The sequence below is a fragment of the Argentina silus genome, assembly GCF_951799395.1.
Source record: "Argentina silus genome assembly, chromosome: 4".
Taxonomy (NCBI): Eukaryota; Metazoa; Chordata; class Actinopteri; order Argentiniformes; family Argentinidae; genus Argentina; species Argentina silus.
The window spans coordinates 18102174-18116950 of record NC_139658.1 but is presented as its reverse complement, the minus strand read 5'-3'; the positions used below and the strand labels follow the sequence as shown (position 1 = coordinate 18116950).

The 14777-nt window shown below is 40.7% G+C and overlaps 2 protein-coding genes across 2 annotated transcripts; one reads left to right on the top strand and one right to left on the bottom strand.

Moving 5' to 3' along the window:
* Positions 1–1832: 1832 nt before the first annotated feature.
* LOC310803645 (ammonium transporter Rh type B-like) lies at positions 1833–3257 on the bottom strand (the record flags this gene model as incomplete). The annotated part of the gene is made up of 1 exon (XM_083668499.1): positions 1833–3257. One exon carries the CDS (start codon positions 3255–3257, stop codon positions 1833–1835), a length of 1425 nt encoding a protein of 474 aa, XP_083524625.1.
* Positions 3258–6359: 3102 nt separating this feature from the next.
* On the top strand, positions 6360–14773 carry arfgap1 (ADP-ribosylation factor GTPase activating protein 1). The gene is made up of 13 exons (XM_083669067.1): positions 6360–6532; positions 6942–7012; positions 7147–7256; positions 7576–7747; positions 7911–8011; positions 8123–8209; positions 8481–8592; positions 8698–8754; positions 9007–9039; positions 10327–10383; positions 10838–10897; positions 11357–11412; positions 11510–14773. Exons 2-13 carry the CDS (start codon positions 6953–6955, stop codon positions 11919–11921), a joined length of 1317 nt encoding a protein of 438 aa, XP_083525193.1. The 5' UTR covers positions 6360–6532; positions 6942–6952; the 3' UTR covers positions 11922–14773.
* The last annotated feature ends 4 nt before the right edge of the window (positions 14774–14777 follow it).

Genomic DNA, 14777 nt, shown 5'->3' with positions numbered 1-14777 from the left:
TCAGTGTTATTCTTATTGTTGAAGCATGCACAGTTACCTGAGATGCAGCAAGGGAGGTCTGCAAATCTCTAGATGTTATGTTTGGGCTCGGCTTTTACCTGATTTATTATTTTTCTTGTGGCTCTTGGGGATATTTTAGAAGGCCGTCCACTTCTAGGCAGAGTTGCTGCCATGTTAAATGCTCTCCATTTCTAAATGATTTGCCTCACAGTGGACTGATGGAGCTCAAATCTTGTTGAGATGATTTTATAGCCTTCCCCAGACTGATATATATAGTACTATATATTTAATAAAGATTTCATGGTAAAAACTAAAAAACTATATACCTATTATATATTGATGTTTACTATAATATACACTTTTCATACTGAGGCATTTATGTCTCTTACAATGTATGTTTTTGCCACAGGCTGACATGATAGTTCACTCCAAAATCAAGTTTATTGAGCACAACACTGCTTAAACACAGCCAAAAACTCCCACTCACTCCCACTCCGCTTATAATGCTTCCATTATATTGGAAAACATGTAAAGAAGTTGCTAAATAACTGGCATAATGACTTAGTGTAGTGTATTGGTGTATTAACTGGAGTGAAGGTATGTGAATGGTCACAGAAATTAGATTTTAGTGTAACAACAGGATACCAATAGACATGCAAACTCGCAATAGATGGCAAATATAACATAGTTCATTATATTATATTTTATTTTCAATACAGTAAAATCCATCAAAAGACAAAATGCAAAGTTGTATGCTTTTAGATTGAAAACATCACACCCAACATACAGAAATATATTTAACAATAAATATTCCAAATCAATCCCCATATTGAATTGTTCATTCAGCGTCTCAAATACAGTATGTATGTTGCTAAATACAGTAGTGTTTGTTTGTGCTCTTTTGTCAAGTCCTTACAGTTATAGGACTGTCAAGTATAAAACATTTAACAGACAGTATCTTTGAAGGTACCACCCTGTCAAAATAACACTTTGTCTCAACATGTCATGTATTTTACAAAACATATATCATTTTACAATAATAAATACATTTGTAAAACTGGCATAGGCTATTTCTGCTCTCCACTAGACATGTTGAAAGAAGCCTTAGGTAAATTGACACATGCACCTTTTTTTTTTTTTTTGCACACCAAAATGTCAATGAACTTGAAAGCTGGCAGGAATGTATACAAATAAAAGCCTCAGATACATTCACATTTACATTTTTGGCATTTAGCAGACGCCTTTATCCAAAGCGACTTACAACAAATACATTTGTTTAACTAAGTGAATCATCTATCTATCAGTCATCATAAGAAAAAATAATCTATGGCATGACCAGGGCCAGTCACAATGCTAGAAGAAGGAAGAATTTTTTGATCAATTTATTTACAGTAGAGAAACTGTACAGGGGGATAGTAGGGATGAAGAGGTCTTTAGGAGGGACAGTTAAGATGTGGCCTGAAGAGATGGGTCTTCAATCTATGGCAGAAGATAGGTAGTGATACAGATACACAGTTAACCGTTGTGGTTTGCTTTATTGTTAGCCAAAGTCAGTTACACTGAGAAAATAAATAACACAATTAAGTTAATTCATCCTAATGACACTAATGATGTTCTTGCAAACATGATTTGTTTCGAATTTATGACATATGACAATCATTATAACATTCTCAATACAGTGCGTTCACTCCTCTCATGGTGCCGTTTAAGAGAGGGTAGCAGGTTGGAACTGCCTCTGTAAGTGCAATGTTTTGCACCATCATTCTTTCATACATTAATTCTCCTCCAGTAATGTTAACACACTGTCCACTACACAGGGTTAAAGTGTGATCTCAGACCTTGGTCGTGTCCTCAGAGCTGATTGGGGCCTTGACCATTCCCCCGTTGTCAAAGTCAGAGGGCATGTCAAAGAAAAGCTCATCGTCAAAGCAAAACTCATCAGATGGCGATGCCAGAAACGGCAGTTTCAGTGCAAAGCCTGTCAGCACCCCGCCAACAGCAGCTGCTGCAATGGTGGAGAAGATGGCTGCTACCTGGTAGAGGGCCTGCTCTTTGGCACTGCGCCCCAGGCCTGGCTTCAGCCCTGGGATCAGCTGCTGGAGTTCCAAGAGCTTTGGATCTCCTTCAACAGGGGCACGGTGGGTGAAGATCTGGTACATACTGGGGCCGTAGGTTTCTTCGCTTGCCAGGAGGATGGCGCAAATGCCAGCCGTGCAGGATATAAGGCCAGTGAGACCATGGAGGTTGTGGATGCCACACTGGTCTTGGATCCTGCAGCGGCGGGCCAAAAATGGGGTAAGGTACCTGTATCCCATGAAGCATGCAGTGCAGCCTATCATCCCCAAGCCGTACGCAGCAGCGGGCGTGATCATCATGTCCACGGAGGCCCCCACAGTCACACCTCCTGCCAGAGTCACATTTTGGATGTCGGCCATGGTGAGCTTGCCTCTTTTGTTGAACACAGCTGAAAGGGCGAATGCGGTGAGAGTTGAGGAGCTGAGGCCTATAAAGGTGTGGAGCACTGCCCTGTGCTGGTCGTCGCCTTTGAGGGTCAGGGCGGAGTTGAAGGAGGGCCAGAACACCCAGAGGAACAGGGTGCCCAGCACGGACAGGATGTCTGACTGATAACTAGTGACCTCCTTGACGTGCCCGTCATTCAAGCTCGGGCGATAGAGCACAAACGTGACGCCCAGGCCAAAGTAGCAAGCAAACAGGTGGATGAGGATGGAGCCACCTGCATCATTGATCCTGAGGTACTTCAGCACAGCCCACTCTGTCACAGCAAAGATGGGGACCTCAAGCAGGGCCATAACCAGGAGCTGCACTGGACTGGTCTTCCCCAGTACAGCCCCAAACGAGATGAGCACCACAGCGCAGGCAAACTCAGCGTTGAGCAGGTTGATGACTCCCAGGTGAATCTTGCCATCAGAGTAGAACTGGAAATAGCCCTGCACCAGAATGGCCCATTGGGTGGCAAATGTGGCTGTCAGGAAGTTGAAGACCATCCCGCTGAAGCCATATAGTCGGAGGAAGGCAAGCAGGCAGCCGAAGCCAACGAAGATCATCACCTGCACGTCAGCAAAGTAGGGATAGTCTCGATACATGGAGTTGTCCATGGGGTTGGTCTCATTGTTTTGTAGTTTGGCATTTGCATTGTCATCATAAGTGACAAAGGTAGTGTAGAGAACTAGGAGAACTACCTCTAGCACCAGCACCAGCACTGGCAAGCGCACCCTCAGGCTTGTGGACTTATTCATGATAGTGTACAACTGACAGGTCACTCAGGCCAGTTAATTCAGCAGCAGCACTCGTCCTCCCTTTATACCTCTCATCTGTCAGATAAGAGCAGATACCAGCATTGGGTAAAGATCACACAGACACACGCCACACAGTAACATAGGACTCCACTCCACAACACTCTTGCTGAGGACAGGGTTGTACTTTGGCCCCTCGAATTACCCAAAGTAGCATTTTGACAAGACAGCATGTTCTCAGCACCGTTTCACAACACAATTTCCACAGATTAAATGATTACCTGCTGTAGATGATAAAGGTGAAATTGGTGTGGTAATAGTAAGGGGTCTATTTTGAGCAAATGGGTCAGTCGTTTTAAAATATCTGAGTTGTTTTTCTAACATTGTTTGTTACTGTAAGCCTCAACTTAGAGTCTCTATTGTGAGAGGGATAATTCCCTCACAATGTAAAAAGCATGGAGCTAATGCCTAAACATGATTATGGCACTGAACGTTTTAACAAAACAAAACAAAAGAGGACCAAACAATGAGTCCTACAGTTACAAAACAAATTGTATTAGTAATTCCATCTTACTTCAATCGAGGACAATATACTTATTTTCCCATTTCAAGATGTGAAAAAGTTGTTATCTTCTTCATGAAAAAAAATACTTTGAATTAAAAAATAACTTTACTCAAGCTCCCATCAGAGAAATGGTTTTAGATTTTAAATTGTCTTACCAAGTGATTTTATAAACACTGATCCCTCGTAGAGTACGTTTGAGTGAGTTGCGCATATATTGCCATCTTTTGGCCAAACACAGGCATTACATGCACGAGCTGTGCAAATAAATCAATGCGGCAAAAATCTACTTTTTTTTTTTTTTAACCTATGTTCTATGTTCTATATTCTTTCTATGATGTGATCTCGAGACAAAAGAAGGCCATGAGACACACAATTTACACATAACCATATATTTATTCTCGTGTACCGGTAAATCTCTACAGCAAGTAGACAATATTGTTTATCTATCCGTTCTTCGTCTTAAACCCCTTTCTACCATGCTTAAGTTGAGGATTCGTAATAAAATGATATTGTTCTTGTTCTTTTTACATTTGGCCGGAAAATGCATAATACGGCAGGAATCTGCTCTAAAAAGCTCACCATTAATATACATGAAGCTCACCAGCTGCCGTTCGCCATTCTCCCTTATTGCATCCCACTGTGCTACCGTTATAAAATCCTTCTCCCCGCTTCTATACTCAAAATGATGTATTGAATAGCCATTATTTAGACTATCATGTTTTTTATATGATTTGATAGAACGCGAGGCTGAAAAGGACTGCGCTACCCTATTTTGATATCCAGGTGTAGGTGGATGTGGACTACAGTCGGCAAGTAATTCTGCAGTTGTGTTAATCGAAGTGGAAATTGATGTGACCCACAGATCAATGATGCTCGATGAATAGTCCATTTTTCATGGAGCAGGGGAGGAAGGCGCGGAATATATCGCAAAGTTTGAATGAGAGATGGCCTTCCTACCAGTGCCGTGATTGTCAGTTTTAAGGATCACTTGCAGATTTAAGCAAGCTCAAACTCGGACAAAATGTTATTTTAAATTCGACCAGGTGGGCAACACAAAAGAGTGGCGAACCCCTCTGTTGTTCTTATAGTCTGACCCACCCAAAAGAGGACGCAAACCTGTGTCCTCTTAGGTGATGGCGAGCAATTTGTGTTTGCTTGATGATTTTGAAGAATTTTCAAGAATGTATCTTGATTCTTGATTAATAGGCTACCATGGATGAATATGTGGACTTGGAGAATTATTTTCTCCACAAAATGTGTAGGCCTAGGCGTATGCCTACTGTACCTATGCTGTTTTAGCTCCCAGAAATAAATCAGCAAATAACAGTTACCAAATGCAGCCTGAAATAGGTTGATAGAGACGAATTTTAAGATTTTAATTGATTTAATGAACATAATAATATTATTTTAAAGATTTATTTCATACAATATTTTTGATTTTCAGCATGACTCTAACCCTCGTCTCACCACTTTTAAAGCGGGATGGTGCTATACAATTAATTTATATGACATTTAATAACAATTCATATGAATGTCTATCAAATTATAGAGTACTATAAAATACAACACTACTAATAATATTAATTTACACATTAGCCCTTTTTCCGAGCGACAGTCCTTCGCTGTGTTGGGTCGTCCTTTGAATAGAATATTAGAATTGACTTGGGCTTATGCTTTCCTCAGTGAATATGAATACACAAATACACACAGAACCTTGTGATGATGCCTGCATAATAATTAGGTAGATGCTAAGTGGAATGCTTGAGACCTTAAACCCTAACCCTAACCCTTTTTGTTTTACATATCAACTTCAAAGGGGGTGACGTCGGAGTTGGGTCGTCCCAAACAGAGCACTCTGGTCCCAAGCATCCCACTTAGCGTCAATGGTGCGTTCGGCGGCTGTCGGAAGCTCGGAGATAGGAGTTCCCGAGTGGGAAATAACCACTAGAATGACCCTCTAAATCGGAGTTCCAAGTGGGAAAGTCGGACCAGTGTGATGATACCCGCGTATATATAACCTTCTCGTCAGCTGATTTAGACAGTGAATGATACAAATGTCAACAGTCATCTTTCTGTATAATTTCCCCATAGTGAATTGTTAGCAGTCACACACGTATGTATAATGTATGTTTCGTAGTTTGTAAACGTTCATTATGGATTGCAAACGTAATCTCTTTGGTTGAAGAGTTGTCCCGACTTCAAGATCTACTCGAATGCATTGATGTCGTTGTTATGAATTCACCAACTGGGAGCTACGAGTTCCCGTGAACCAAACGAACATACCGTTACCATAATAATTAGACTTTATAATAACTGCCCGTGCGTGTTGTTGTTTTGAGCTGCACCATCAGCTCTGAATGATGCTCTTGCTCATGCCCGAACGGGAGGCAGCGAGGTTCAAAACGAACCTGGTGCGCCGGTTGGTAGATCCAAATGTGGTCGACAAGGGAGCAAAGCGAACGCCACTAATATCTGACATTGGTTCTCCCAAAATGCACTGCAATGCCAACGTAGGCAAACAGCGATTGCCTAGTAGTCAACATGGCCACCGGCGTTTGACATCAGCTAGCATTTACATCTCCTCTTAATGGTTGACATTTGAGCGGACACAGAATATTGTTATCTGTTATACCTCTACGTCTTTAGAAAAATACCATCACCAACTCAAGCAAGTCAGCTTCTTTGAGCAGCACGTGTCTTTTTCAATAACCAGGTAAGACTACAAGCTAGCAAGATGTGGATGCTAGCAAAGGTGGTAGTCATAACGAATTGTCAATGATCTGATGTCCGTCAGTAATGCTCAAAATCGCTGGTGGTAGCTAATAACTAGCTTGCTACAACTTGAAAATGTTGCCTCAAATTGGATTGTAATTTGGGTTATTGTTAGCTAATATCTGATTTTGTCCAGTTACTTGGCAGCTATAGACAGTAGCTAATTCTTATGGTCTATTTCATGAAGGGAAGCTCTCATTAATATGATTAATTGAATACAATGTCAGTGTCTCACCAATATGAATGCAATCCATACATTCCAACTGAATCCAATTGTACATTTATCCATCTACCATACATGGACATTTGTGAGGTAAGATTGCTTTGATGATGTTTACTTTTCTCTTTAGTGCAAGTCAAAATGGCAAGCCCAAGGTCCAGAAGGGTTCTGAAGGAAGTGAGAACCGCAGATGGAAACAATGTGAGTGGCCAGCTTCACAGTTTAAGCAATAGTTACATATATATGAATAGTGAACTTGACATTTCGACACAGCATTGAAGACTGGGGTGATTGTAACTCCTCTGTTTTTCTTTTCTTTCTTTCTTTTTTTACAGCTTTGCTTTGAGTGTGGGGCATTCAATCCTCAGTGGGTGAGTGTGACCTATGGAATCTGGATTTGTCTGGAGTGTTCTGGCAAACACAGAGGCCTGGGAGTACATCTTAGGTGAGTAAAGATGTCATCATAAGACCAGAGTACACCATAGGTGACTAATTCCTAACATTAGATTGTTATTATTTACCCTGTCAGGGATGTATGTTGTCAAGAGTTTTTTTTGAATGTCCAACTGTACAGTTGAATTTCTCACTCTTAATAAATCAAGGCTCAAGCCTTTAGCCATGCTCACCTCAGATAATTACCCACCATTTTCCTCAGTGATCCACTGTACCAGCCATCCAAATTTCAACTGTGTCCCGTTAAGGGGAACCGTTAGTCTGGTTGGAAGTATTGAATTTGAATTAAAAAACAACTGTGTTCCCTGCAGCTTTGTGCGCTCCGTTACCATGGACAAATGGAAGGACATTGAACTGGAAAAGATGAAGGCGGGAGGGAACGGGAAGTTCCGTCTGTTTTTGGAAATTCAGGATGACTATGATGCCACCTGGACCATGCAGGAAAAATATAACAGTAAAGCTGCTGCACTTTTCAGGGACAAGGTGAGGAGCCGAAGCCTCACGCTGATCTTTACATGGTTATATACACCACAGCTCCCACGGTCATCGCCACAGATCGTTCTATTTCTGGATTAATCATCTCCAGTGCTGAAATCTCACTGAAATGAGATCACTGAATTCCATGTCTCTCTCTTGCATGTGACAGGTTGTAACTTTAGCAGAGGGTAAGGAGTGGTCCATTGAGACGTCCTCTGCCAAGGAGTGGACACCACCTCAGCCCAAAACAGGACTGTCATCATCTCATCGGTAAGGGTTTTACCTGATAAACTATACCTCTGCTTGAACATTTCCAAGGGACTCATTTCCATTTTTAATATGGCATAAAAATTATCTGCAATTTTGTATTGTTCAATGTAGATCAGGGGGACCAGGGCAGAACTCGTCCAACCCGTCAGACAAGGCATTTGAGGACTGGTTGAGTGACGACGTGAACTCCTATCAAAGGTGAAGGCTCTTATGATGCCCTACCGATATGTTTGTTTTTCTGTTTTTGCCAGTGTTATTGACCACAGCCTTTTTATCAAACAAATAATACCTAAAAATACCGTCACTCAAAATATGAGTGCAGATGTTCAGTATAAGTAGATGATCAGATGTAGGACCCCAGGGAATAAGTCTTACGTTTTCTAAAAAGATCACCTAAACCCATACTGCTGTTGTTTCTGTTCCCCCATATGAGGGGATGTCATTTATGCAATAATTGTCTCCCCTGCAGTGGTGGAGGTTACAGTGGCAATCAGGAGAACCGCTACGTTGGCTTTGGGAACACAGTTACCCCACAGAAGGAGGATGACTTCCTGAACAATGCCATGACCTCCATTTACTCGGTATGACACGGCATGATAGAACTTCCATTGCCATGAAATTATGAAGTAATACTTTACTTTCAGATATCTTAAGATGACTAACGCGTGGCATGTTTTGTTTTGTAGGGCTGGAGTAATTTTGCAGTTGGAGCTAGCAAATTTGCGTCAGTTGCCAAAGATAATGTAAGTACCTTCATGGACACTAGTTAACATACGGGCACTGTGTTAAACGGCTTAATGGTGTACTGGTCCTCATACAACATTAATTTAGATATTTTGTGTTGATGCAGAGCATGTAAAGTTCAGTTGATTTTGCTCAATACTGACTTGACTGATTTTTGTCTTTATTAAGCCCTTCAGTCTCTCCTTGTCAGATGAATTAATTTAGCAAATTCCTAAAAGTTTTTCTTCAAACTTTTTTTCCCCATGAAACAGACAGCAAAACTTGCAAACCAAGCAACTTTAAAGGTATGACACCCCCCCCACCCTTTTATTTAAACATTTACTGGTACCTGACTGTTTCCCAGTTTTGTTGGTTAGATTTACTATATGATTTGTATCTCTTGTTTAATGCAGCTGAAATATTTCATTAAGAGTTAGTTCCTTTTTTGTACTTGCATTACTGTAGTGTTCTGATCAAATATTTGTCTTCAGATGACAGAACGTTATACAAATGTACACCAAAACTGTTTCACCCAACCAATGTACAGTTGTATGATACAAGTGACCAAAATTGATTGTCGTTGAATAAGTAACCCATTCATTAGCCAATGCTGTCATGGCTGAAGTAACAACTAACACATGGTACTCCACTGAATTGAACTCATTCTCGACTCCCTCTCTCAGGACACATGAAGCTAATTGATTTGTTTTAGGGATATATGAGATTATCATTTATCAAAATTCAACCATAGCGAAGTAGTGGTCAACCTCCCAACTGCATGATGTGATGCCCTCAGCAGCAACACTACCACTGTGAACTGTGATTTGCTACACAAAGATTTCTCTAGATTTTTCTTGTTTATTTGTATTTATAGATTCCTTCTGTGAACATTACTGTAGTTTTTAAATTGTCTATCACTTCTTTAACTTTCTCTGCCTCCTCTGGATGTAGTTGAGGGGCTATAAACCGCCCCCAGAGCCGGTAAAGCCAATAACAAGTGCATGGCTCTTTTTAAGTATTATACCTGCATTTAGTTCTATTTTTTTTTTTGTTGAAAGGAATGAGCTTGTTGGCTGGTCATTGATGTTCTGGCTCTAATGATGTCTAGACTTATTCATGGTAAATGGTGGATGTGTCAGCCCAATCAGCTTTTGCTTGTCTGTTGCTAGGCCAACATTACATGTCTTTCCTGTCCTGTCTATTTTCGTCCAAGTTGGTGGATAATCCTAATGTCGAGGGGACATGGTGTTCATATCATATTTACTGATATGAATATCTTGTCACTTTCATTGGGATCAAATAGATTTAGAAGAATGCTTGAGAACCTCTGCAGTGTGAACCTTCACGTCATTTTTAAAGAAACAAATCTTTTGTTTTGTATTCACCGACCATAGGGTTATCCATCCATCCGTCCATGCATGACAGTCCTGTTGTTCAGTTCCCATGAGGATCAGCCATCTATGCTTACTGTGCTTGTTTTAATGTCAAAGTGAATGGAACGACAGCTCACCCCTGTTGCCTGCTCCTTAGTTCAGAAACTAGAAAGTGTTTTGCATCATCGTGAATTCACACATCTTCTCCCTTCCACCTAGGCCACAGAGTTAGGACAGACATTAAATGAGAATGTTATCAAACCTACTCACGAAAAGGTAACATTGATGTTTGAAGTTGCTAGCTTGGTGGTGGGTCGCAATAGATAACGCTTCTTAGAAACAGCTTCAGATGTGAATGTGCACTTTTGACATTGTCGCTTTTGGAATGTCTGTCTGCTATATTGATTGACTAGATAATGCTCGTGTGATAGCTTTTGCTTGATAAAGTAAGATTCTAGATCCTAGTGTTTCCATTCAAATCTATTCTGTGCATGGGACTAATTCACCTGCTCTCTCTTTATGATTGATCACCATATTATTGATATACTCTTCAGAAATTCAATCACTTTGCTCACAATAAAATGTGCAGTAGATCACAATCAGAGATACTCCCAGAGCTAGGTGGTGATGTGCTTTGATTTCCAAAGACACCTCTTGATCCTTGTTGTTGTTTTAAAGCACTGGATGTGCTATCTCTATTCCCACATTAACCAATATTTGGCTTGTCCAGGTAAAAGATGGAAAGTTGCTAGATGAAATGGCAGTCAGCATCACTGGGCTGGCAAGTAAGGTAGGAGCTGGCAGATCTCTGCCACTGTTCAAACCCACAACCAGTCTCCCGAGTAAGGAACATGGGGTATACAAAGCTAAAGCTAAACTGCATTAGCAATTAGCCCCACATGTAGTATGTCTGCAGGTGCTGCTCTTCCCCTTTTATACCCTGAAAAGGAGACTGGTTTGGGTATGTTGACGTACATTTGAAAGATATTAATGCAATTTTATCTCCAATTTCTTTCGCTGCCATTGTTATTCTGGTGGTGAGTATTATGCAGATTTTCCTGTACTTTAGTTTCATGTGTTTGTATTTACGGAAGCAAAACTGCTACAAAAAGGTCAATTAAATTTAGTTGAATAGGCCATATTTGGACTGGAATTGGATACAGTGACATTTGAAAACATCTCTACCGTTTGGCCCTCTTGTCTAATAATGTTTGCTGGATATTGTTTGAGCTCTGTACTCTTTTCTCAGGTTCAGGGGGCCGGTGCAAAACTGACAAATTTCTTCGCTGGAAAGCCAGAGGATGGGTAATTTAAAAATATTAAATTCAATAGTAAATAGATTGTGATATAGCCTTCAACACTCATTATCCTTTCACACACCCTGATTAACCATGTGCGACAGGTCGGAGGGAGAGAGTTACCAGAACATGGACGCCACTGAGGGCTACCAGGGCAGATCCGGTCCAGACCCCGCCCAGCCTCCTGCTGGGGACTTCTGGGAGACATTTGGCAGCACCAGCTCCTCCAAGCCCAAGAAGTCTCCCAGCAGCGACAGTTGGACCATCGCTGATAACTCTGCGGAGAAGAAGAGCTCTGACAGCTGGGACAACTGGGGCTCAGAGGCGGCGGCGGTGTCCAGCAACAAACAAGGCACGGGGGACAGCTGGGGCTCGGAGGCGGCGTCCAACAACAAACACAGCACGGGGGACAGCTGGGAGGCCTGGGACAACAACTGGGACAACGCTGGAGAGGCCAAGGGCAAGAAAAGCCCTGCCAAACCTGCAGAGGAGAGCTGGGACAATGCAGACTGGTAGAGGCCTCTCACTCACTGTCTTCTGTCTTGCTCCGTCTCCCTGTCCTCTCTCTCTCTCTACCCATCTCCATCTCCATCTTACAAGCACTTTTACAGTTGCACACCTCTGTCTCTGAAACCAGAAATCAACATCAGGCTCAATGCCAGTTCTATGTATTTATTTCTAACTAAAGGGGAATTAAGCTCAATGCAAATGAGTATACATGAAGATTCACAAACATTAAATGAGGGGTGCAGTCAATGTTTTATTTCACTGGATGTGTAAATAAAGAAGTTTTCTTTCATTGATTACAGAAATTCTAAAGTCACTGCGGGGGTTGTCGTAACCATCAATGTGTTAGACTGTCGTCATATCATGATTGATACATCATCTTCTACTAAAGATGGCAGCAGTTGTCTTTTTAACTAGGAATGAGAGGCACGAGGCCAGTCTAGTACTGTACACTTCTATGGTGAGAAAATTGAAAATTATGCATATGAAGTTGTCTAGGAACAGTTTAATGTTATATTATATTGTGTAACCCAGTCTAAACATTCTGTTAAGTTCTTTTGTGTGTCTTTTTTTTTTTTTTTTTTTTTTGACTGCACCCAACCTCTGTATGATGATGCTTAACATTGTGGAAAGGCACTGTGTATAAATGTGGTGCAAGTATTCGAACAATATTACTGGATCTCATCCATTCTCAGACCTATTTTCAGTGAAACCTCATGATAAAGCTCTAATGAGCTGGAGCAACTTGGATATTTCGGTGAGGATCAGGTGACTAGTTGAACGTTTTAGTCTTTATACAATCACCTGGTCTGAAACAGGTTGATGATGTCATCAGTTAACTCGATTCCACCACCATGCAGTGGTTGTTAATCTCATCAGCTAACTGTATTCTGAATGATCATATGTTTATTTAATGTAACAGTACATGTGTTTATCTGTAAAATGAAAACTGTGTTTTAAGAACTGGACACAATGGTTTTTAAGCCTTGAAGTAGACTGTAATTAATTAAGCCTAGGGTTCAATGCATGTATATTGTACTGCCAAAACGTGGGACCACCACAGTAACCTATTGTGACCTCAGTAACCATCTGTTGATCTTCAGTGGGATCTAGTCTAGTTGCGTCTTGTCGTTGAACACAAAAACACTTTCTCTGTTAGTTGTGAGTTAATAAGTGAGTGTACCTTAACGACAGTTCATTATAATGTTGAATCAAAACTTTGAGGCCAGTTGTATGAGACTGTGGACACAATTCTGAAGTTGCTCACAGACAACCAGCCCATTAAATAAAGAGAGAGACAGAGGTAGAAAACTGCTGATTTGGATTTTAAGGCTATTTAATGAACCTTGAATTTAACACGCATGTCTCTTTTGAAAGTGCAAAAGGCGGTGGTCCCAGAAAAGAGTCAGAGCAGTGCATGTTGAGTAAGGTAGGGTAATATTTTAATTTCCTTGGTGGTAAAACTCTCCAAAATGTGTTTTTCCACTGTCATTTTTAAAACAAATGTTTTAAATTCCCTCTGAACGTGTAATGTCTCCCATCCTAAGGCGGTGGAACTACGTTTCCTCCAATTCCACCCCTGTTCACGTGTGAGAGTGTGATGCTGTGTGTGCAAGTCATTTTTACACTCCCAAGGAGGAGCGGGGCAAGGCTACTATTTCATAGTTGCCCCACAATGTTTGCAGTTTCTCCCTTTGGCTTTGCACAGTGAACACTGATATGGCGTGGCATGTAATGTCTTGTGTGAAAGAAAAGTGCTTCTGATAAAAGAGCGACAAAGAAAGGTCCATGAGTTGCATGTTTTCTACACACACAAAAAAAAGATAATGACCTGGGATGTCAACCAGGATAACTGTGATGAGTGTGCAACGCTTGTGTAGTGCATCCTATGCGGTTGTGTGCTCTCTCTATTTTGATGTTGTGTTATACAAGCCTTAAAGAGCTCCTTATGTCTATTGATGAACCGTTGTCAGTTTGGAGTGTGTGTGTGGGTGGGAGGGTGGGTGGGTGGGTGTATGCCTTGTACGTGGGTGTATGCCTTGTGTTCTTCTCCTTTATTAGATGGACAGCATGTATGGTCAAATAAGGTGCTGTTCTTTACAGTTTTCCTCATATTTGTGATGCTTTATAATGACTTCTTGTACTGTATTATTTGAAATTTTGAATGACTTAACATTTTACGTTAAGACATATCACACATTATCATAGTCCCCAAATGTTTATTTTTGATAAATGGATGAATTCCATTGCTGTTAAATTGTACTGTAGAGATCTAGCAGTATAACAAATGTCATGAAACACTAAAACAACGAAATAGATTTAGTTCCTCATCTGAATTGCAATGTTTGTATTTAAAATGTTCTATTTTGTTTTATTTCTAACCATTGATAGCCATTAACAAGTTTTCCAGTTGTTAAGTGTTGTGAAATACTGTCTGTATTATCCACAGCGAAAATTGACCAGGAAAAGTCAACCATTCTTGTTTTTGACTTTCACTCATTGAAAATTGTAGTTGGCAATCTTTGTAGATATCACTGTCCAGTCAATAAATACTATTTTTCGATATTGTACATTAAACAGTAACTTATAGTTGAGAAGTCATTCAGTTTGTTTTTCTTTTCTTTTTAAATATCATGTGTTTCTAAGTGCAAAGTGGGCTTTCATGGAATGTGTAATCCTCGAGTTCCACTGACATGGTGACCATTCCATAAGATGATTGAATGAAATTCCTTCAGTCCTCTCAAATGTTTAGCTTAACATTACAGCAGGCCCGACGTACTGTACAAATATTAGGTTTCGGTTGTAGGTGTATTTCTGTGCACCACCTGTTGTCTGTATGGAAAATAAAGAGTTATACTGTACATG

Coding starts and splice junctions, on each gene's coding strand:
- arfgap1 (XM_083669067.1), top strand. CDS start 6,953: ATGGCAAGCCCAAGGTCCAGAAGGGTTCTGAAGGAAGTGAGAACCGCA. Junction 7,748..7,910: donor CTGCACTTTTCAGGGACAAG/GTGAGGAGCCGA, acceptor TGCATGTGACAG/GTTGTAACTTTAGCAGAGGG. Junction 8,012..8,122: donor GGACTGTCATCATCTCATCG/GTAAGGGTTTTA, acceptor TGTTCAATGTAG/ATCAGGGGGACCAGGGCAGA.